Consider the following 25,212-nt stretch of genomic DNA (forward strand, 5'->3'; position numbering starts at 1 on the left):
CAAGGAAAACAATAGAGCAATATAGCTCATGAACATAAATGAAAAAAATCTAAACAAAATATTAGCAAATCAAATCCAACAACATTTTAAAAATTACACACCAAGATCAAGTGGAATTTAATTCAGGTATGGAAGGCTGAATTGATATTTTAAAATCAATCAATGTAATCCATAAAATCAACAGGCTAAAGAAGAAAATATATCAACTGATGAAGAAAATGCATTTGAAACACTCATACACCCATTAATAACTCTCAGCAAACTGAGAATAATCTCCAATTTGATGAAAAAAGAAACTACAAAACAGAACAAAACAAAACAAAAAAAACCATAGCTAACATCATACTTAATCGTGGGAAAGTAGGTGTTTTTTTTTTTTCCTTTAAGATTGAGAAGAAATCTTAGGAAGTGTCTTTTTTCACCAGTCCTATTGAACAATACCTATGAAGTACTATACACTGCTAAGTCAAGAGGCAGGAATAAAGATTATATATTATATAGATGGGAAGATAGAAACAAAATTGTCTTTCTTCACCATGACGTAATTGTCAATGTAGAAAATCTCCCAAATTAGCAAAACACAAAACAGAAACCCTAGAGTTAAAAAGCAAATATAGAAAAGTTATATGGTACAAAGCTAGTATACAAAAATCAATTGCTTTATTTATTTCAGCAATAAACAATTGGAATTAGAAATTTAAAACAATGCTATATATAATAGAAACTAAAAAATAGTTTGGTGCAGATCCAACAAAATCATAATGCTCTAAATGCAGAAAACTACAAAACTCTGATGAAAGAAACGGAACAGGACCTAAGTAAGTAAATAAGGAGATATTCTATGTCCATGGGTTGGAAACTCAGTATTGTTAAGATGTCACTCTTTCCAAACTTGCTCTATTGATTCAATGTTATCTCAACCAAAATCCCAGAAAAGTACTCTGTAGTGTTTAAAAATTGATTTAAAAAAAAGACCTAGAATAGCAAACACAATACTGAAGAGAAAGAATAAAGTTCAAGGACAGACACTTCCCAATGTAAGATTTACTATAAAGCTACAGTAATTTAACCAGTGTTGAATTGCAAAAGAATAGATGCATAAATGAGCTAAACAGAATTCAGTATACAGAAATACACTCACACTAACATAGTCAACTGATCATTGAGAAAAAAGAAAAGGCGATTCAATTCAACAAATGGTGCATAAATAATTGGATGTCCATGTATGAAAATTTAACCTAGACACAGACCTAACACCTTTGAGATAACAAAAATTAACTTCAAATGGATATTAGACCTACATTTAAAATTTAAAATTAGGAGAAAATCTAAGTGACCTTGGTTTGAATGATGAGCTTTTAAATACAATGCCATAAAATAAAAATGAATAAATGAACTTTATTGAAATGAAAAGCTTTTGCTCTGTGGGGAGGGGAAAGTGTTAAGAGAATAAAATACAAGCCACAGCCTGGGAGAAGATATTTGCAAAATGCATATCTGAATAAGGACTTGTATCCATAATATACAAATCACTCTTAAAACTCAACTGTAAGAAAACAAAAACCAACTAAAAATGGTCAAAAGATCTAAACAGAAACTATACCAAAGAAGATATACAGATGACAAACAAGCATTTGAGAAGATGTTCAATATTGTCATTAGGGAATTGAAAATTTAAACAGTAATGAGATGCCATTTATCAGAATGGCTAAAACCTGAAAATACTGAAAATATCAATTTTTGGCTAGAAAGTGGAACAATGGAAACATTCATTATTGGAGGGAAAGCAAAATAATACAGTCACTTTGGAAGGTATTTTGGCACTTTCTTATCTAGCAATCACATTCATTGGTGTTTACCTAACATTTGAAAACTTTTTCCACTTAAATACCTGCCGGTGAATGTATATTGCAGCTTTATTCATAATCATAAAAAATGGGAAACAAATTATTTTAACCATGTCTGTACTAAAGTAGCTCAATTGAAGTAGAAGCATGGATAAAATAATTTCATACATCCACACAATGAAATATTATAAAGTGTTCTATGAAGTCATGGAAAAACTTGATGAATGTTAAATCCATATTGCTAATTGAAAGAAGCTAGTCTGAAAAGGTTATATACTATATGATTCTAATTTTATGACCTTTTGGAAAAGGCAAATTTATAAAGATAGCAATAAGATCAGTGGTTGTCAGGAGTTTGAGCAGGTTGGAGGGAGGGTTGAACAGGACAATCACAGAGGACTTTTGAAGATGGGTAAACTATTTTGTATGACATGGCATGATGGATATATAACATGCATTTGCCAAAACCTATAGAACTTTATTGTACAAAGAATGAACTTTAATAGATGTAAAATCTTAAAAAATAAGAGTTCAGAGGATCCCAGGATAGAATGCAGAATGTGACAAAAAAATGTAACTGTATTAGGAATGTAGAAAACAATCTCACTGAAGGGACTGAAGGAAAATGGTGCTAACCTAAGTAACTCTGGAAAACAGTAAAGTCTGTAAGTTAAAGGCAAGAGAAATTATATATAAGACTGTACTATAGTTGATGAAGTTGTTTTCCATAGTGTATGAGTTAAGCGTTCTGATACTGGCACACATGTTGACTGGGCTTAAACAATTATGTAAATAGATGGCTGAGGCTAGGAGCCAATTTTCTAACTGTTGGAATAAAAGGATATTGACAAGCAAAGAGAGGAGTCTAGGATAATCCATGTGGTAATGGATTAGCATCTGAGACATTAATACAAACTCATGTTTAGCTCAGCATAGATACCTGTGGGTACATATAGATATGTTTATAAATATGTGCATATACATGAGTTAGGATACACATATTTATTTCCTTGCTTCTCAGCTGAGAGGGCTTAGAAGCAAGGATGATGATGATACATCAGTAACAATGAGTACACTTATCATCCAGATCTTGGTTTCTAGTAACATTCTCTGATAAAAAAAAGTACCTGGGTTTCTTAGAGAGATGAGTTTTTTTCTAGGATTGGAGTAGAGATTATAAAAGATGAGCCTGAAGCATCTGTTAATACCAGAATGTAAAATCTCCCCCAACCATAATTATGAGGGTATGTTAAAGGAACAGAGACGTCAACTAAAGGAGTTTGCAATGGCCAAAGTGGGAGAATTTGAACAACAAAACAAATTGAGTAATTTTGGATTATAAACCAAAGCATAAAATAAATATCCGTGTTTCCATAATGTTCTGAATAAATGTTCAATAAATAAGAGAATAGACAAATCTCCCATGCAGGATTCTAAATAATTCATGCAGATTCTCAGCCATCAAAGAGGTATAACCTAACTCCCTGCTCCTTAGGCGTGGGGTGTGCATAGTGACTTTCCTACAGAGTAAAGTATGAAAAGAGGTGAAAGGGTAAACTTTCCAGGGGAGAAAGCTGACAAACGTTACCTCAGCCAGGTGATGAAAGTCAACATCAGCATCCTAAATCGTATTGATCATATGTTTCCTTGATATAATATCATGGCATTTTACCTTTGTGGTTTTTCCTCTCCCAAACACATAAGTCCAGTCTCATTAAGAGAAAAACATCAGACAAATCCCAGATGAAGGACATGCTGCAAAACAGCAGACCTAGTACTCCTTGAAACTTGTCAAGATTATCAGAACAAAGAAAGTCTGAGAAAGTGGTTCAACCAAGGGGAGCTTAAGAAGACATAATGACTAAATGCAGCTTCCATCTCTTTGATGTGGTCCTGGAACAGAAAAAGAATATTAGGCAGAAAAAAAAGAAAACCTGAATAAAGTATGGTCTTTAGTTGATAAATAATTTATGAACATTGATTTATGAATTATGACAAATGTGCCAGACTAATTAATTATAGTGTGGTTAATAACAAGGGAAACTTGGTTTCAGGTTATAGGGGAACTCTGTACACTAGCTTCACAATTTTTCTCTCAACCTAAAACTTTTAAAATAAAACTTTTTTTGAAAAATTAATTTGGGAGACCAAGGCAGAAAGATCAGTTGATGCCAGGAGTTTGAGGCTAGCCTAGGCAACTGAGTGAGATGCTGTCTCTACAAAAATATTTGAAAAACTAGCTGGGTGTGGTAGTATGCACCTATACTCCCAGCTACTCAGTAGGCTGACAGGAAGGATTGTTTGAACCTAGGAATTCAAGGTTGCAGTGAGCTATGATTACACCACTGCACTCCAGCCTGGGTGACAGAGTGAGACCTTGTCTCTAAAATAATAATAATATGAATGTTATGTAGCATTAAAATATTTTTTTTTTTCTGAGCTAGCCGAGATTTTATTTTGGACTAAAAAAAAAAGCAATTGAATTGTTTTGCAGCTGGAGGCATGGGCAAGGGGGGTCCCCAGGCAGCAAACTCCCCAGCATTAAAATATTTTAAGATATTAAAATATATTAAAAGCTGACTATACTATCAATATGGCAAAATTAGTTATACTTATTCATATTAGCTCTTGAAGTATAACATATATTTAACTCAGTAATCAGTTCAACGGACTGAGTTTCTTAACTCTAGACATTCTACTCTGGCTCCATGTATTTTACAGATTATCTGGAGAAATGAAATTCATTTCATTTGTCACTGCTTATACAAGTTAGTATATTTTGACCTGTTATCTTGTGAGGCACTTTCAGTCTAAATTTTATTGATTACAGTCCTCACAATAATTTCTTGAGGTAGTTTCATCTTCTTATTTGTCTTTTCAGGAGAGAAAGAAAACTGAAATATGACAAGGTTAAATGATTCAGATGAGGTCCCTGAAAGCACATCTCCCAAGACGCATTCCTGGAAGCAGGTCATTAAAGCTGCCTTCAGTTGAAAATCAACCAAATGCTCAGATATCAGGTAAAAAATGAATAATTCAGTCAAATGCTTGGCTCTTTACTGACCTGACACAAATATTTAGATACTTTTTGGGGAAAGCTCATTTGTTACATCAAAATATTTTTATCACTTGGAATTGTGCTGGGAAAATGAAAAAAAAAACTGCCTTAATTCTGAGGGAAAGAAATGTATATTAGCTTTCATGGCTAGAAAGAATATGCTTCTAATTTAGTGGAAAAAAAAATCCATTTAATGTCATTTCCATGGAGAATTAACAATAACATTTTATGTGAGCCTAGGAGAAAAGCAACAGAAAACATTTCTAGTTACTCAGGCTTTCGTAGAATGACAGATGAAACATTTGTCAGTGGAATATTTAGTTTGTAGCGGATGTAGATTCAAAATTAGCAAAGTAAAGAATACTCCATTTGTAGACAAATTTCACTGGTAAATAAAAATTAAATACTTTAACACAGGCATTAGTGGTAGAAAGAGAAGTACACATAATGGAATTGCTTTTATTTGCTCTCCTCTATACTTGTATTCTCACTGGATAATCACTTTTTTTTCAGCTAGTTTACCCTACAAAAGAGGAGCATCTGTTAACTGTGCCTGGTCAACATCTATTCTCTCTTCTTTTGGTAGAAACACTGATTTTTGCTTTAGAATCATCTGCTTTCTCTTCCGTTCTAGCTGAGGTGAAGCTTTATGCACCCACCCTCTCTGGGCGTTTGTATATAATCTAAACCTAGAAAATCACTTCATTCAATCACTCAGTTACTGTTTCAAGAATGGGCATGTGATTAGTTCATCAATCAGAGAAAATCTTGGGATTTTTGCTAAAATTAATGTAAAGGAGAAACTCTGTCTTTATTCTGACATGTTGAGCTGGTGGGATATATTCTAGGTACTATCTTGCCACCCCTGGTAGGAAAGCCTATCTGAAAGGAAAACCAATCAGACACAAACCAAAATTGAGAGAGGTAGAGATGAGAAAGGAGATAGATAAAAAGAGTAATTTCTGAATACCTAGATACAGCTGTACTCAAAGCTTTACCATTTTGGGTTTTTTTCCAATTATAAGAGCCAACAATTTCCCAATTTTACTTTAATTTTATTTAGGTTTTTGTCACTTAAACTGAATTGGTCCCAATCAATAATCATCTTTTTCCCTAGCTGTCTGAATTTTTACTCATCTTTGGGGATTTATTTGAGGACAATGAGTCCATAAGCCTTTCTAGGCCATCCTATCCCAGAGACCTCTTCCTCCTCAGAACTCTAATGCATTAGGGTGTTTTCTCACTCGTTTGGCTTAGTGATGCCTCTTGCATTGTTGACGCATTGAAAATTATGGATGCTTCATTTGCTGTGGCTCATCTTTGTAACAGAGTTGTGCTGTTGATGTTGATGTTGAAAATTATTCAATTTTCTCTGTGTGCATGACTCATTTATTAAGAAGATGCTAAGCTACCTGAGGACAAAGTTGTCCTCAACCAACATGTCCCTTACCCTACCTCAAGTCCCTAAGAGTTTAGAGTTTATTGACTAAGTTTTCTCAAATCCATGTGTAAAAATCAAAGATGAGTTCCTTTTATTACACAAGTATATAATTTGTCCTAGTAACATGAAATTTTTTAAGGGCTCAGTTTTTATAGTCTGCCTTCCTTAGTTCGCAAGTGAAGAAATAATATCTTTAGGACCTGTAAGAAATTAGTGAAGGCAAAGGGGAACTGACATGTTTTGACTACTCACAATATTCTAAACATCCTTGGGACTTTACATATATTTACCCTGCTTTTTCTTCCCAGTATCCCTGCAAATTCTTATTATTCCTATTTTCAAAAATGAGGAAATGAGCTCAGAGAGGTTAATGAATTAGTCTAAGATCACATCCTAGTAAATGTATACTAAAGTGTATGTATACTTTTATCTTTGTATTCCCACCATCTAGCACAGTCTCTGGCATTCAAAGGGGACTCACAAAATATTCGGCAAATAAAGGAATGAGTGAATGAACAAATAGCAGATTAAAGTTCCAACTTTCCATCTTACCATGCCACCTTAAAACAGGATCATAGTCAAAAGAGTTTCAAATATTTTTATCTTTTTTAAAATTAAACTGAATCATTTAGGATTCTTCATGTGGAAAGATTGGTATTTCTAGATTTCAACCGCACAATTCTGCTACAGAGATGAGCTACAGCAAATGAAGCATCCTGGTTAAGTGCTAAAACTTTTGGGTGAGAAGAAAATCTAGATACAAATCCTGTTTACTCATTCATGAGTTACCTATGTCTCTGATTACTCATGAATAAAATTGGGATAATGTCAGTAATCTTCCTTGCAATATTGTTATATTGATTAAATAAAATTATGCCTAGCACAGCATCATAATCTTTTAATAAGATTATTCACTGTTATTACTGTAATATTTTCTTGTAAAGTCTAAACCAATATTCTCATGGCCATAAATAACTTGGTAATATACAGGCTATTACATTTTTCAGGTATTTTTAACAACTTAGGTATGATTTTGAATATTAAGAAAAACAGAAACATTGCTTATTACTAGAGAAACAGATATTAACAGAACTCTCGTAACGAAAAGTTACCAATATTACAACAAAATCAAGATTTTATACATAAGGCAATTTCATAACTATAAGAAGTTAATAGCCTCATTATCCATCTAGTTACTCAAGTCAGAAACTAGAAATCAAACATACACAACCTTGCATATGTACGCATCAGTAAATACTTTCATCTCTCTTACTTAACACTTTCAATTAATTGCCAAGTCTGCTAATTATACATCCAAAAGTATCAAACTCATTTTCTTATCTCTATCACCTTTGCCACTGATTTTCTGAAGTCTTCAATAGCACTAATGTGGAAATTTCTGCTGTACGCTAAGTGCAAGATTGAGGAGGCTTTAACTAGGGTGGAAGATTTGGAAATAGCAAGAAGTGATCAGGTTTTGAAGATATTTTGACAGTGGAGCCAACAGGGCCTGCTAATAGAATGGATGTGGAATTATTAGAGAAAGAGAAGAGTTCTGGAAGCTTTTGGTTGGAACAAGGGTTGCTTGGTGGTTCCTGTCCTGAGATGAGGATGCATCTAGAGGAGCAAGTCAGGCGGCTGGGCACAAAGCACCAACTCCAAGACACTGGAGACATTAAATTAGGATTATTGGCTTGCAAACAATAAGAAAAGCTGAATGACCGGGGCAAAGGTAGAACAAACGCTAGTGCAGCTCTGGGGTCTTAGTAAGTTGGTCACGGACAGACCTCTGGGCACTATCCTGTGAAAAATTCAGCACCAGGACATTGTGATTGACAGTCCCACCAAATAAATAACAATTAGGATGAAAAATGGAAATAGCTAACACTTATTAAGAACTTCCTAAGGGCTAGGCATCTTTCCAAAAATTTCTGTGTATGATCTTATTTAATTTTCCAAGTCTGTGAGAGAGGCAATGCCTTTATTTCCATTTCAAAGATGGGGAAGTTACGTTACCCAAATTGCACAGTAAGTGGAATGGGGATTTGAGCGCAGGTAATCTGATTGCAAAATCATACATAAGCTTAACCATAATGCTACATATCTCTGGGATCTAGATGGAGCAGAGGAAATGATTAAATTGCAGGAACAGAAAGGAAAGGAAAGCCAACCACAGATCTCCATTACAGAAAGCACTTAAGGTAGAAGCCATGTTTCAGGATATCTATGCTGTGTACCCTCCAGGATCTGGCATTGGAGGACGACCTGATTTTTGAGCCTTTGACAGCTCATGGCAGCCATTTTGTGGGCTCAGGAAAGTGAATCTAAATTTTCTGTTTGTTACTGTAGCAGCTGATAAACTCAGCTATGTAAAGATAAGAATTTTCCGATTTCTGTTTTTAGCAGAAAAGTAACACATTTATGGGTGTGAAAGTGCTTTGCATTTTACAAAAAAAAAAAAAGTCATACTATGAAAATAGAATATTTGTTTTCCTTTATTTTGTTAAAAAACATCATTACAGTCAGAACTTGCACTCACGGGTTTCTCCTACATATTGCAGTGGTGGAGGAGCCAATTATTTCAATAAGGTCATTGTTGGGGCATTTTTTTTTTAAGTGAATCACTTCTAATAGACTTTGCTTTGACTTTCAAGCTGGTAGATATGTAGTTGAGGTGTCTGCATGTACTGAGAGTTACCATATGAGTACAAATCTATATGAGAACACTGCTAATCTATAAGTTACCTGATTCTCGTTTCATTATTTTCCCAAAAACATTTGCAAAAAGTATGAGGAATTATGAAATACAAACCAGCCTTATGCCAATGTTCCTCACTTCTTGGGCCCAGCCCTTAATCTTTCCATTTTATTTGGGGCAAAGAGCCCTGATTAGAAGATAAGAGAGTCTGGAGAGCCCAGTGAGGGGTGGTGATGCTTGATTGAGTAGCTCACATCAAAGGAAAGCCTTATTCCGAAGCGCAAAAGGCAGAATCACAGAGCTCTGTGAGACTCTGAAAGGTTGCTAGGTGATGACCTAGACTTTAGTGGAAATACTCGTAGTTCGGTAACTATGAATATTGTTCTAGCTTCTACGTATTTTTACATGTTAATAGAATAAACCAAACTTTGGGTAAGCAGTTTGAAAGACTCTTACCAATTCTTACATAATTCCAAATGAATTGATCATAATCCAATGACGTCTTTAAAATATCTCTAAATACACAAATATTCTAAACACACAAATACTATTCTTAGGCTAGGAATTTTCATTGCCAACATTATTTTCTGGAGGTGTGTTAGTCATTCAGTCATAATTCAGCCTACCAAGAAAGCATCAGATGCTTTAAATCAATTAAGCTACCACATATTGGAGCATCAGAGCATCATATTCAAGATGTATACAAATTCAGGCTATAACTATAGTTATATTTGTATATTTGTAATCTGAAATACACATATAGGTGCATATACAACAAAGTGAAAAAAAATTACCAAATATGAAGTGAGACAGACCTCATAATATATCCTCCATACATTTTATTGAACATTATTAATTAATAAACAGGTAATCAACAACAGTGCTTGATTTGCTTAGATTATATATATGATTATATTTCTTCAGTGAAATTGTTGGTTATGCATTTCCTAAAAATAATTCACAAATATTTATGAACGCCTGTGTTGCAGCAGCCATTATGCTCATCATGGTGGACCTGGGGATATATGAAATAGGCACCATCTCTGCCCTCAAATTTAATATGTACAGACTGCTGGACTGGACTAAAGGCCTGAGGAGAACTATAACAATCTCTTAAAGAGGACAGTGATTTAACAGGGATCAAAAGTGCCACCCATACAGCCTTCCTACTTACTGATCAAGAATGACAGCAGATCTTAGCAAGTGCAAGTCAACAAGAGGAATCTGATGGTGCTATTCACTACTATGAAGCTTTTCATTTTGCCTCTAAGATTTCAAACACATTCTTGCCTACAGACAGAGAAACAAATACTGTGCAATCTCACTTATATGTGGAATCTGAAAAAGCTGAACTCGTAGAGACAGAGAGTACAATGGCGGGTGCCATGGGCTTGGCATGGAGGAAATGGGAGATGATGTTCAAGGGTACAAACTTTCAGTTATAAGATGAACAAATTCTGGGGCTTTAATGTACATGATGGGTGGTGATGAATGTTTTAATTAATTTGGTTGTAGTTAGCATTACACAATATATACAAGTATCTAATCATTATATTACGTACCTTGAATACATTTGACCTTTCTCAATTAAATATTTTAAAATAAAATATATTTAAATTTTAAAAATATTTTTGCAAATTTTATAAATACCCACATATCATTTCCATTTTCATTCAACCCGTAAATAAACTTTCTCAGAAGTTTTACATTTCTGAAAGCTTGAATTTGGGGCTCTTTGGATCAAAGCACTAGCATCTCTCCTAAGCAACCCTATTTTGTGGTCTATCTTTATGGTTAGGATCCTAGCCTATGATTAAAAAAAAAAAACAAAAAAAATCTCTCAAAGATACCATCATTTTAGCTAATCACTAATTGTGTATCCTCCCCCTCCCCCTGCCCCCAGCAGCTTCTCTTTTTTTGTCAGATGTCAGATAGATTCCAAAAGCTAAATCTGTCCTCTGGGCAGGCGAACAATTATACCGCCTATTGCCTCTTCTTCCTTTCGTTATTCTGTCACCAATTATGCTGTCCACAAGGGATTCTATCACATAAGGGTCTGTTACTAAGAGCTGAAATACATGTAACAGCTGTTTATTTGCAAATACAGAATGCGGTGAACACATGGTACAGAGAGATGCTTACTTTCTTATGCTTGTATCTTCTAATTTACATTAGATTTTCCAAGATCTTTTTCCCTTTTAAATATTGCATATATGGTAAATAGCTTTATTTTTCTTTTCTACTAAGCTCCACTGCAATGGAAATAACTAATATGTTAAAAAATATCTCAGATAACCAAGTCATCACAGCACAAAAAACAGCTCAAGCTTTCAGTAGCAATGGAGATAATACTAATCATAACAGCAGTAAAATGAGCAAGTGTTTAGTTGTTACTATGTTCCAGGCATTTCCCTGGCAACTTTACAGATAGTCCCTCATTTATTATTCATAATTACCACATTACATAGTAGATGTCATTATCTATGCTCTTCACAAGGTTACTAGGGGCATACCTTTAAAAGGTTACGAGGTTGCATACTTGTGGTTTAAATCCAAACCTGCTTGACTCTGCCTCCCTCCAACTTTACACTGAGAATGAGGGAGAAGAGTCAGGTGGGATGAAAGGTAGGGGGAAAGTAGACATAGAAGAGAGAGAAATAATGGAGCAAACCATCCTCAATCCTTTTTAAATTTTTATTATACACTGACAAATTATAGTTGTATTTATTTATGGGATACAAAGTGATTTTATAATTTTTAAATATAATATGGAAAGATTAAGCTAACTAAGATCTCTATCACCTCAAATATTTGAGATTTCTTGGTGATGAGAACATTAGAAGAAATTAACTCTCAGTGATACTAAAATGTACAGAACTCAATGATGAGCTATACTCATCATGCTGTGCAATTGATCTTAAAAAAAAAAATTAAACTTATTCCTCCTGAGGCTTTGTACCTTTCGACTATCACCACCCCACTCTTTTCACTCCCCAGCCTCTGTAACTACCATTCTACCCACTGCCTCTATGAGTTCAATTGTTTTAGGCTCCACATAGAAGTGAGAACATGCAGTATTTGTCTTTCTGTTTGACTAATTTCACTTAGCATAATGTCCTCCAATTCCATTCATCTTGTCACAAATGACAAAATTTCTTCTTTCTTTTAAGGCTGAATAGGACATATGCTGTATTTTCTTCTTAATTCATTAAACAAACATCTATTGAGCACGTAGCACTAGCTGGGCCTACTTTCTACTTGTAACACAAGTTCCTTGCCTTAGAGGGGCACGTTTGGCTTAGAGAAGTACAATCTCCAGCCAACAACTGCAGTCTCCACTTTGAGGACAATAATCAATATGTGCTAAAGTGTTGAGAGCACAAGAAGAGGAACCGGGGGAGGTTTCCCAGATAAGGTGCCTTTTGAGCAGGAATAGCAAAGCATGAGTGTTCTCAAGCTGACTGAGGGTGGAAAGTTGTAGGAGGCGGAGGTCACAGCAAGGCAACATCATAGCAGTTTGGTAGATGGGGGGTGCCCCAGGGATTGAGTGCTTCAGCAGCTGCAGAGGAGGGTACATGTGGAAGATTGTGAAAGATAAAAGCAGAAAGGCAGGTAGTATGACAGCATGTTGGGATGGGCATTCGGAGAGGCGGTAAGGGGGGAAGAGGTGTCTGTTGCGGAAGGGGCAGGTGAGGAAATATGAGACATGGGTCTGCCAGTGCAAGTGACCACTTCATGCAGCATGGTATTTGAGGTTATCATAAGCCATTGAATCATGTGAATTCTTTTGTTCAATGCTTTTTTTTCTGACTAAGGATTATGCTAACTTTGATGGAAAGAAGAGAAATACATACAAAGTTAAGAGTGGCCCTAAATCAGAGATTTGTGGTCTAGAAAATGAAAGTGTAGCCTGAGAAAACCAGGAGCCTGGGTGGAGAGGGAGCAAAAGCATTTCTCAGATGGATACAGCACTGAAATACAGCGCAGGTGGCATAGAGACAAGTGGGCTAATCAATTGTATATCAGGCATCCCTGGGGCTGGATATCAGGCAAAAGATGGAAGGATGAGATGAGAAGACAAAATGATGCCGTCACTATTTCCGTATTTAAAAGTAATCAAATGGGCTGGGTGCAGTGGCCCATGCCTGTAATCCTGGCACTATGGGAGGCTGAGGAGGGTGGATCACTTGAGGTCAGGAGTTCAAGACCAGCCCGGCCAACATGGTGAAACATCGTCCTTAGTAAAAATACAAAAATTAGTCGGGCGTGGTGGCATGCGCCTCTAGTCCCAGCTACTCGGGAGGCTGAGGCAGGAGAACTGCTTGAACAAAGGAGGCAGAAGTTGCAGTGAGCCCAGATCACACCACTGCACTGCAGCCTGGGTGAGAGAGCAACGCTCTTTCAAAAAAAGCAAAAACTAAAACTAAAAACAAAGTAATGAAATGCTTCAAGTGGAAACAAAAAGCACATTTAACTGACAATATAGCAATCAGCACAATATAGTCTGAGAAAATCTTTTGATGACCAAGCACAATTAAATATTATTGGGACTTGGACACTATTACATTGTTCCTTGGATTAACAATCTTCTTTTGTGTAGAAATGTGTGTCTTGTCAGTCAAGTTTTTCTTGCTCTGCCTGATGAAGGGTGACATAGACCACAACATATGTCTTAAACTGTCAGATCTGGACTCTGCCTGTAGCCTTTCCCCATAGATAAGAAATGGGATTCCAAAAAAAGGGAAAAAACCCTTTGTATCCTAAATTTGTCAAGAAATTCTTGTTAAGCATATACCTCTACCAGAGTACTTACAATATAGCAGGAAAAAAAAAAATAAGTTTTGATTTGGTGTTCTCTGGGACAAAGTTTCTAGTGGAATAATAGAGTGAAAAGATACTGCTTATGACAGCTTCCAATTAGACTTTGTGCAGTCATCATTAAATCAACAGAGCAAGTTTTTATTTTGGAGTTTGCATCTCCTACTTCTCTGTCACTACAGATGATCACTTCCAATGCATACATTTCAAATGGGAAAGCAGTGTCCAGGAACGATGGGGTAGAGATAAACTGCCAATGCAGGTTTCCAGGCAGCCCTCCTGCAGTGCAGTAGCATCCCCAAGGCTACCATAAAGTTCAGTGTGGAGAGTCCAGACTTGGGTGTCATACAGACCTGGGGTCCGGTCTCAGCTTTGTATCTTAATAATTCTAGGACATAATATACACAAAGCACTTGGCCCAATGCCTGGCACACAGTAGACACTCAATGAATAGAAGCTGTTACTGCTGCAAAATTATTTTTTAAAGCATGAAAAGGAAAAGCCAGAGCTCAAATATAGCAGAGCTCCTCACTTCAAAGGCATAAACATTCCTGTCAAATGTAAATTTTTCTGCCAACTTCTTATGAATATTTAGGGCCTAAAAGTTACCTAAAATGATCACTAGTACAATAAGGTGGTATTTTATATGTCATTTTCCAGCACTCTCCCCTTTTTCCTTATTATTCTTTATAAGGTAGTCTAAAATGTAAGAGATTAATAAATAGAAACTGTAGATTTTTCATCTCACCATTTTTGTCTGCTCTCCTCAGTATCTGGAAAGGAAAAAGATAAAAAAATTATCACCATTTTAAATAAATATTGCAGTGAACATTACACCTACACATAATTTATCCAAGATTAAATAAAATACAGTATAATTTTAAGGGTTTCCCAATTAAGATCTTTCTTTATAATATCTAAAACCTGAAAACAACCCAAATGTCCATGGATAAACAAACCATGAATGGAGAAACAAACTGTGTTATAGCCATACAATAGAATACTACTGAGCAATAAAAATGAATGAGCTGTTGACACAACAACTTGGATAGATCTAAAACTAATTAGGCTGAGTAGATAACCTAGACACAAAAGAGCATCTACTTGTAATTCCATGTATATAAAATTACTAAAAATGCAAACTAATCTATAGGGACAGAAAGCAGATTAAGGTTCCTAGGAACGGGCAGGGCAGGGCAGGGCAGGGTGGATTACAAGTGGATGTGAGAAAACTTTTGCAGGTGATAGAGTTACTATCTTGATTGTGATAATGGTTTCATATATGTTAAAACTCATCAAGTTTACACTTCACACACGTGTGCTTTAATGTAAGTCAACCTTACTTCAATAAAACTGGGATTAAACAAAACATAAAAGAAAAATAATACATCATGGGCAAACAGTAGCCCACATGTCTATACTATATCTACTTTATTTACACTTTATTAATCATATTATTTTGGATGCATTTAAATTGTCTTGATGTATAAGAAGTATTTGGCTATCCAGTATCTATTATTTTTTAGTAATGATTTCTAATGTTCTCTGGGAAGCCAACCTTTCCTGCTTGCTTGGCCTAGGTGCTCCAGTGTTGGGCAGAGCACTCATGTCTGAGAAACAGTGACTGCTCAGACATGAGCACATTAGGGCCAGTGAATGACAAACCATGGTTTTGCTTGAGTGGTTAGGAGAGGGACATACTATACCTTCTGCTGGCTTTGAACTTGGGAATATATAGTCAATGCATTGCTATCAGTCATTTTGTTATTGGATATATTGTAGGTTGAATTGTGTCCTCCAAAACTAAATGCTGAAGTACTAATGCTCAGTATCTGTGAATGTAACTTTATCTGGAAATAGGGGTTTGGGAGGAAAAGCCCTCAATAAAATCTAACATTCCTTCATGATAAAAACTCTGAACGAACTAGGCATTGAAGGAACATATCTCAAAATAATAAAAGCCATCTATTCCAAACCCACAGCCAACATCATACTGAACAGGCAAAAGCTGGAAGCATTCCCCTGAATGCTAGAACTAGAACTGGAACTGGAACTAGAACAAAACAAAGACACCCACTCTCACCACTCCTATTCAACATAGTACTGGAAGTCCTTGCCAGAGCAATCAGGCAAGAGAAAGAAATAAAAGGCATCCAAATAGGAAAATAAGAAGCCAAATTATCTCTTTTCACTGGTGATATAATCTTATACCTAGAAAACTTTAAATATTCCACCAAAAGACTCCTGGAACTGATAAATGACTTCAATAAAGTTTCAAGACACAAAATAAAGGTACAAAAATCAGTAGTATTTTTATGCGGCAATAAAATTCAAGCTGAGAGCCAAATCAGGAACACAATCCCATTTACAACAGCCATACAAAAAATAAAATACCTAGGAATACATTTAACCAAATAAGGGAAAGACCTCCACAAGGAGAATTACAAAACACTGCAGAAAGAAATCAACAATGACACATACAAATGGAAAAACATTCCATGCTCATGAAGTGGAAAAATAAATATTGTTAAAATGGCCATACCACCCAAGGCAATGTATACATTCAATACTATTCCTATCAAACTACCAATGTCATTTTTTACAGAATTAGAAAAAACTGTTCTAAAATTTACATGGAACCAAAATGGAGCCTGAATAGCTAAAGCAATTCTAAAAAAAAAAAAGAGCAAAGCAGGAGGCATCACATTACCTGACTTCAAACTATACAATAAGGCTACAGCCACCAAAACAGCATGGTACTAGAACAACAACAACAACAACAACAACAAAAAAACCAGATGCAACAATGGAACAGAATAGAGAATGCAGAAATAAAGCTGTACACTTACAGCCATCTGATCTTCAATGAAGTTAACAAAAATAAATAATGGGTAAAGGATTCCCTATTCAATAAATGGTGCTGGAATAACTAGTAGGTCATATGCAGAAGAATGAAACTGGAGCACTATCTAATACTATCAACAAAAATTAACTCAAGATGGATTAAAAATTTAGATATAAGACCTCACACTACAAAAATCCTATAAGAAAACCTAGAAAATATTATTCTGGACATTAAGAAGTAATTGGCCTTAGGAAAAAATTTATGACTAAGTTCTCAAAAGCAATTGCAACAAAAACTAAAACTGACAAGTGGGAACTAATTAAATTAAAGGGCTAGAGCACAGGAAAAGAAACCATCAACAGAGTAAAAACAGAGTAATCAGATAATCTACAGAATGGGAGAAAATATTCACCAACTATGCATCCAACAAAGTACTAATATACGGAATCTGTAAGGAACTTATTTCAAAAAACAAAAACAACCCCATTAAGAAGTGGGCAAAAGATATGAACGGACACTTCTCAAAAGGAGACATACAAGTGGCCAAAAAACATATGAAAAAAATGCTCACCATCACTAATCATCAGAGAATTGCAAATCAAAACCACAATATGCTATCATCTCACATCTGTCAGAATGGCTATTATCAAAAAGTTAAAAAACAAAAAACACAACCAGATGCTGGAGCTGCTACAGAGAAAAGGGAATGCCCATACACAGTTGGTGGGGTTGTAAATTAGTCCATCCTGTGGAAGGCAGTTTGGAGACTTTTCAGAGAACTTAAAACAGAACTACCATCTGACTCTGCAATCCCATTACTGGCTATATATCCAAAAGAAAATAAATCATTCTACCAAAAAGACACATGGCACTCTTATATTCATTGCAGCATTATTCACAATTGCAAAAATGCTAAATGAACCTAAATGCCCATCAATGGTCTATTGGATAAAGAAAATATGGTACATATACATCATAGAATACTACACAGCCATAAGAAAGAACAAGATCATGTCCTTTGCAGTAACATGGATGCAACTGGAGGCCATTTTCCTGAGTGAATTAATGCAGAAGCAGAAAACCAAACACTGCATATTCGCACTTATAAGTGGGAGCTAAACATTGGGTACACATGAACATAAAGATGGCAGCAACACACACTAGGGACTAACAGAAGGAAAAGGTTGAGGAAAAAGGTTGGAAAACTAACTGTTGGGTATTATGCTCACTACCTGGATGATGGAATCATTTCTACCCCAAATCTCACCATCATGTGATATACCCATGTAAGAAATCTGCACATATGCCCCCTGAATCTAAAATAAAAGTTTAAATTATAAAAGAGAAGAAATAGGATTTGCTCATATGATAATCATATTAACATAAAATATAGCTGGATTGGGTGGTCCCTAAGTCCAATGATGGGGACCTTATAAGGAGAGAAATTCAGAGATGCAGAAATAGATGGTAGAAATCATATGATCAAAGAGGTAGGTATTGGCATGGTGCAGCTGAAAGCCAAGGATGCCAAAGGACTGACAGGGGCTATTAGAAGCAAGAGAAGAATTGTGACACAGTTTCCTCTCTGGAGCCTTCCCAGGGAGCACCATCCTGCTAAAAGCTTGATTTTGCCCTTCTCGCCTCCAGAACCGTGGAGAGTACATTCTATTGTGGTAGTTTGTTACAGCAGCCCTAGGAAATTAGTGCAATATATAACCTGGAAAGAATCAACACCCAAAAAAGCAGTGTTCAGAGACTTGAAGAAGGCGGATCCAGATAGCACTCCCTGAGTCTCTGATTAAGCAATCTTGATGAGATGATCTCTGCTTTTTCATTATAGGAGCCAATAAATTATTTCAAAAATAATCTTAAGACAGTTTGTATGATTTTTTTCTGCTAGCTGCAATAAAGTTAGCCCTGATAGGCATGCTAATAGAAAATGATCTGGATAACACACTACAGAGTTATGTTATATACAGTACCAAAGAGGATGTCCCACTAGCATATTGCAAAGACAAATTTTAATTACTTGGAAGGGGCCCTTGAGGATTTTTTTTCTTAAGTAACTTGTAGTTATAGTTAAATAACCAGAGCTATTTTTATATTTAGATTGTCACTTTTTGCTGGCCAGCTTGAAACATGAGCAATCATTTTTATTCCCAAGTTGTCTGTTTTACCGCTTTCTACTACAAAAACGTTATCCTTCTTTCATTCTGCCGACTTCACGGAAATGAGGTACAGATAAGTCTAATCATTGCCACAGTGTGTTTTATTATAAGACACTAGTATTACCACTAAAGATCTCACTCATGAAACTTTTTCAGAAACAGGTATGTATCACCTAGACTTGCATGGAGAAGAAGATGATCCTTTTTACTAAATTGATGTAATTACTGCCGGAGGACTGCTTTCAATAGTAAGAGCTATGCTTAAAGCAAAATGAGACCCAGATTCTTTTTTCCTCTATAGAGGTAATTGCTAGTGGGGATTTTGAGGATTCATTCTTTCATCACAACCAGCTTCTTCCTGTCCTCTGCAACCATGGATCCCCAGCTGAGAGTCAGGGAGAAATGAAACACATCCTATTTCTTACTTTTGATTCACTCTAAGATTCTATTTCAAGCTGTATTTTGTCCTCAGGAATTCAAAGTAACTAGAATAGGAATAATCATACACCACAGAGTTAGACCCAGGACTTCTGTTCATTTCATTTCATAAAGAACAATCTCAAGTAGCATTTAGCTTCTTAGAGATGAAATCAAAACGGCAGTTTTTGTTATTAAGACAGTTCTTTGTAACTAAATATGAACAGAACTGTCTCTGTTCCAAATTTTGTCTGAGTCCATGGGCTAATAAAAAATGTACTGCAGATGAGAATCAAGCTCATTATGTTATGGTACCAGAATAATCTGTGTCAGCTGATCTTAAGGTTGCTACTACTAGATGGATGGTAAACAAATTTAAATATTATGGTCAGGCTCAAAATTTGAAGACAGGTAATACTGTGTTTTTGCTACAATTTAAAGGTTATCAAATAGATTCCTTTATATCAAAATTTATTTGATGGTTTTGACTAAAATTCCTTATTTATCACTTTCAGTTATTGAAGGAAGGTGTTAAAAGGCAAATGTTTTCTTTGAAGCATTAAAAAATGGACACAATCATCATTTACTGAACTAATATTTCTCAGTGCCTCCTACCAGGCATTAGATTAAGATTTGATAACGAGGTGAAATAATCCCTTTGTATATTCCTGAGAAACTGGAATATAAGGCAGGGACCCAGGACACATCTAGAACATGGAGTCCCACCACCCAGGGAAGGCAAGTGTCTGAGTCAGGGTACGTGGGTTCGGACTTCCAGCAGGTAGTTTCACTACTGGGCCACTAGTTGCCCTGAAACTGGATGTGAGGAAGCAGGACTGAAAGATGGATGGAGAGATGGAATTAGCACACGTTCATCTTCTCAATGTTGCCTAGGGTAGGTCCAGTGTGGGCAAACAATTTTTAATGTATGATAGCAGTGAGACTAACTTTTACTTTTTTTTCTTTTTTAAAATAATTATTTTGGCTGGGCACCGTGGCTCATGCCTGTAATCCAGCAGTTTGGGAGACCGAGGCAGGTGATCCACCTGAGGTCAGGAGTTCGAGACCAGCCTTATCAGCATGGAGAATCCCTGTCTGCACTAAAAATACAAAATTAGCCAGGCATGGTGGCGCATGCCTGTAATCCAAACTACTCAGGAGGCTGAGGCAGGACAATCACTTGAACCAGGGAGGTGGAGGTTGCGGTGAGCTGCAATGGAGCCATTGCACTCCAGCCTGGGCAACAAGAGAGAAACTCTGTCTCAAAAATAATAATAATAATTTTTTTAAGTTCCAGGGAACATGTGCAGGATGTCCAGGTTTGTTACATAGGTAAATGTGTACCATGATGGTTTGCTGCACCTATCAACCCATCACCTAGGTATTAAGCGCAGCATGCATTAAGTTTTTTTTCTAATTTCTGCTGGTTCCTATAACTACAAGAGTGACAATTGCCTTACCAATGAGGGTAGACAATGATGGGGCTAACTGCCATTTCCTGAACTGGATGATCTCACTCAAATGAGCAAGTGTGTGTGTGTGTCAAGGTGAGATGGGTGGTGTGTGGCTATAACAGAATTCACTCACAGAACCATTGCATCTGGAAGCCTCATTCTGCTTTGACAGTCCTCTGTCCATCTCACACGTCATATAAATAAGCATATGCAGGGCTTCAGATACTTCATTAAGTACCCTTGTGAAGAGAAACTAATTCTTCTTTTCACCAAGTTCCTGTCTACACACTGTATCTTGTGTTCAGAATGTACATGAGTGTGCATGCTTAGATGAAGGAAAGAAGGGAAGATAAGCAGTAAAGTCATTCCTCCCCTTCACAACCTCTCAGCCTCCTTCCCACTTCAGCAGTGAAGTGAGGAATAGTCACTTCTCTTCTAGTTGAAAATCAAAAGAAAACTGATGGGCAAGGAAAGTGGTATTGGGTGGGCGAAGTTGTTCCCAAACTAATTTCATTTGGGAATTTATCTTGCTTTTGGGAGTGAGTTGAAGGTTTGTTTTTCTCCCTTTGCAGAGTAGTGGAGTTGATTAATGTAATGACTCAAAAGAGGAGACGTATGCTATACGGACTAGTTTTCCAAACTAGAGTTCCTCCTCTGTTAGCTGGAATGCAACAAGCTGGGAAATGATAGTCCACTGGTGTAAAAGGAAAAGCAACAGTCATCCCCCTGGCCCCCTGTGTTGCCAGGACCCAGTTCAGTCCCTTTCCTGTGGCATGCTCTGTGCAAATGCTCGCTCCAGCCTCAATGTACTGGCATACCTTGGCACCAATGGTAGGTTTTCTAAGCCCCCAACAGGTATTCAAGAGTATTTATGATGAACTGATAATTAATTCTGTCATATTCTAGCAAGGCAGTTATATAAATTAGATTTATGAAGAAATAGTCCCCATATCAGTTTGTGGATTTAGCTACTGTTGCTGTTACTTATCCACTCAGTGTGGAACACTGAAATAACCATAATAATTTAAATTTATGGAACGCTTTTTGTTTCCATTTTCTAGACTATGAACTCTTATTTCATACTCACAACAGAAGTATCATAGACATTACTATTGCTGATTTGGAGAGGATAGTGAGCAAAAGCCAACAGTTGTGGCAAATCTGTCTCTGATTTTCTTGTTAAAATCTCTCTCTAGTTTCTAACCAGCTGGTCATGTGTATCATGTCATTAATAGTATCCTCAATAGCAGTTTCATCCTTTCTTAAATGATTATTCCAGTGACATTGCAATAAAAAGTTCTAGAAATCAAAGTTTTCCTCAAATTTGGAAATTATTTGTATGACACAGAGGCCACACAGATAATTACTTGTTCCAGTTTGGAACAGGTAATATCTATCACCTATTTATTATAATATGAAGAGAATTTTAAAAGTAATCTTCCTTGCTAGTGCCACTAGAATATATTAAATCTAATAAAGTGATGCATGTATATTTCACATTTTATTTTGCTAAAAGCATATGATCCAGAAATGAATAATTCACAAATTCTTAAGTAACAAATCATTTTTCATATCACATATTTCATCAGTGTTAGATTTTTCACAAAATAACTCAAAGAAAAGTGTAAACAAAATCTTTTCCATTTGAGACAAAATCCAACGGCAGGTGTTTTTTGTAGACTCTAGCATTTTACTGACAAGCATGTCAAAACTTCTCATATAGAATCAGTTTCATATTTTTATTTTTAAATCCCTGAAATATAAAAAAGCAAGAGCACCCTATTAATAGACTACAAGTTCTTTTAGTACAAGTCTGATGCTGTTTGTTTACAGACTTGAAAACAATCATGCATACATAATAAAAAATGAAATTTTAATTTTCTCTTTTTAAAAACATTGCCGTTGAACACTTAAGCTATGGCTGGTGTATGAGTCAGGAAGATGACTTTCCATTTGTATAGTTTTAATCCATTCATCTCCACACTATCACCAGGGTTTGTGAACTGCTTTTTAAAAAGCACAGGGAAGCATTTGATGTCGATGTGCGATGGAGTGAAGATCAGGTCAGAATGAATGGAGGCCCCAGTTGTTCCCTTTCAATCAACTTCATGGTTACTTGTCAGCCTCATAACTGACATGATTTCCATGGGCCCTGACTTTTAAGGTGTGTTGTGGTGCCCTTCTCTTCTCCCAGCTCACCTCCTCAAGGGCTTTATGGCCCTGAACAGCAAAACTTGAAATAATATCAGTCTGTTAAGCTATCAGCACCAATAACATCATCTGATTGGCCAAAGGCAGAGATAAATTCTCATGAAGGATAAGATACTTCAACATCTGATTGAATGGCTCAATAGGAATCACCCACCTGAGATCTGGTGGGAAGGAGGTGACCATTCCAGAATGCCTGGATCTCCAACTGCAGCCACCAGGTGATAAGGGGTGAAGTCTGCCAGTACATACAGTTGAACCTTGCTTCTATCATTTGCCTTACAACAGGTTGAATTATTGATAGGAGTTTATTTCCCTAGAGTTAAAAAGAATTCTGGCCAATCCATTCAAAATAAACTTAGGAGAGTTCTTTGCGTCTTCCTAACCTCTTTATCTCTGCCTCACCATGATGATACTAATAACTTGATTTCCTCATATTTTTATCTCTCCATGAACAAATGTATCTGGCCTCTGGCCCATCTCCCACTCATTTTGATTATAATAAGAAAGGATAACTCAGAGAAGGGTAGAAGACAGAGCACATAGCACTCCTCTATACCCTTTGCCATTTTCTATCATGCCTCAATAAGAAGCAGCCAGAATTGTCCCCACTGAGCTAGACATGACCTCGGGCAACAGCATGAATGTGACAACTGAGGGGCTGGGAGAGCCCTGAGCTGGGCAAGTAGCTGAGAGAAGCCCTGAAGCAGAGAAAAGAGATGGGCAACAGAGGGAAAAATGCAGAGAACAGAAACAGCAGGACGGTGAGGAAACAAAATCGATAAATAAATAAGAAATAAAAGTGCCATAAAGACAGAAACCACAGCATATTGGAAGAAAAACAGCACAGAAAGAAAAGAAAGGATGTGATCAGGTCAGAGTAATGAAGGCAGGCAGTCGATACCGAAGTGAGAAATAGGACCAAAGGGACAGTCAAAAGCTAGAATTGATAAAGATGACAATGGTAATTGCAACTTGGAGAGGTACAGAGAAGGAGAATATCAGGGAAGAAAAAGGGAAAATAGAAAAGGTGGCAGTGACAAAAAGAATAATTATGAAAATGATCTTTCTCACCCCTGTAGAAAGAAAAACAAATATGCTCAAAGTAATTGTTTTCCAAGGGGGCCTGGGGGAGGGTGGCGAGGGCCTCTCAATCTCTGCTGCTTCCCTCGCTGGGTTGCTTGAGCGCATCCATGAGGGTGGAGGCTGCAAATAGGGCGCATTAGAGATGAGTTGGGACAGTGTCCCCACCTCACCCCCGCACACCTTGCGCCCCTTTAAAATGTCCTATGCATGCAAATGTTGACTGTTGTATTTGCAATAGTGTCCCTATGAAACCCAGCCTGTTGGAAAATCTAACTTTTGTAATTTTCTTAAGGGTTGTTAAGCCACAAGCTGCAGGTCTGGGACAGCCCTAGCTGCAAGTTAAGGGACAGTTGTTCTTCATTTGCATCGGTGTTTTCTGGAGGCAAAGGAAGTAGTTCTCGCCCGTGTTCTAGGGACAAAGCATTGGCTGGTCAGCACCTGAACCGAACCCCTTCCTTTGGGGAGGTGAAAAGAAAGATGCTGGGAAGCACCCGTCTAGCTTCTGCCATCTGTACTTACGTCGAGGAAGATGGACATGCCCTTGGACAGCTGCAGGGCAGAGCTGAGCTCCTCCGAGGAGTTGTTGGAGGATGGCGATGTCTCCTGGGAATCCTCCATCCTCTGCAGCCCTGACCACTGCGGGCGGAGCGGGGCTAGGCGGACGCACGGGCTCCGGCAAGGGCGCGGCCGCAGCTGCTGCTTTGGCTCAGGATCCGGGTGGATGTTCGCTCCCGCGCGCGCCTCCCTCCGCGCTCTGTGCGCTCGGGGTCCCCCTCCCTCCTCCAGCCTCTGCGCTCCCACGCGCTCCGACTCTCGCCTCTCCCTTCTCGCGGCTGACGGCGTCTGGATCCGTGTCATCCTCGCACTTAGCAACGGGCGGAGGGGAGCGGGCTCTGCCCCCGGCACGGCCATTGGCCACGGCTGGAGGTAACCTGGGGGCCCCTGCCCACCCAACGATGGCTCCAAGTACAGGGACGGAGGAGGGTTTTCGGAGAGAGAGAGGGAACGGATGGCAGGGCGTTTGTCCTGAGCAGCCAAAGCGCAAAGTAAGGACACCCCAGCCTCACCTCAGAGTGGATACCATAAGTAGGAAAGAATTCTGACAGGTTCTACTCGCTTTGCTTTTGGTCCCAGCGGCCTCTCTCCCTTACCCTTCCCAAAGGCAGAGGCGA

General features: G+C 37.3%; 1 protein-coding gene across 1 annotated transcript in view; it reads right to left on the reverse strand.

Annotated features, from left to right (window-relative positions):
* Positions 1 to 24,969, reverse strand: part of NECAB1 (N-terminal EF-hand calcium binding protein 1) — a 155,190-nt gene extending 130,221 nt beyond the window's left edge. The window contains exons 1-2 of the mRNA XM_032249579.1: positions 24,560 to 24,969; positions 14,611 to 14,635 (exon numbers count right to left, since the gene is read on the reverse strand). Of these exons, the coding sequence (XP_032105470.1) occupies positions 14,611 to 14,635; positions 24,560 to 24,952 (418 nt within the window). The 5' untranslated portion in view covers positions 24,953 to 24,969. The remainder of the gene's footprint in view (positions 1 to 14,610; positions 14,636 to 24,559) is intronic.
* Positions 24,970 to 25,212: the final 243 nt, after the last annotated feature.

The sequence above is a fragment of the Sapajus apella genome, unplaced genomic scaffold (genome assembly GCF_009761245.1).
Source record: "Sapajus apella isolate SASKATOON/1434 unplaced genomic scaffold, GSC_monkey_1.0 scaffold3, whole genome shotgun sequence".
Classification (NCBI taxonomy): domain Eukaryota; kingdom Metazoa; phylum Chordata; class Mammalia; order Primates; family Cebidae; genus Sapajus; species Sapajus apella.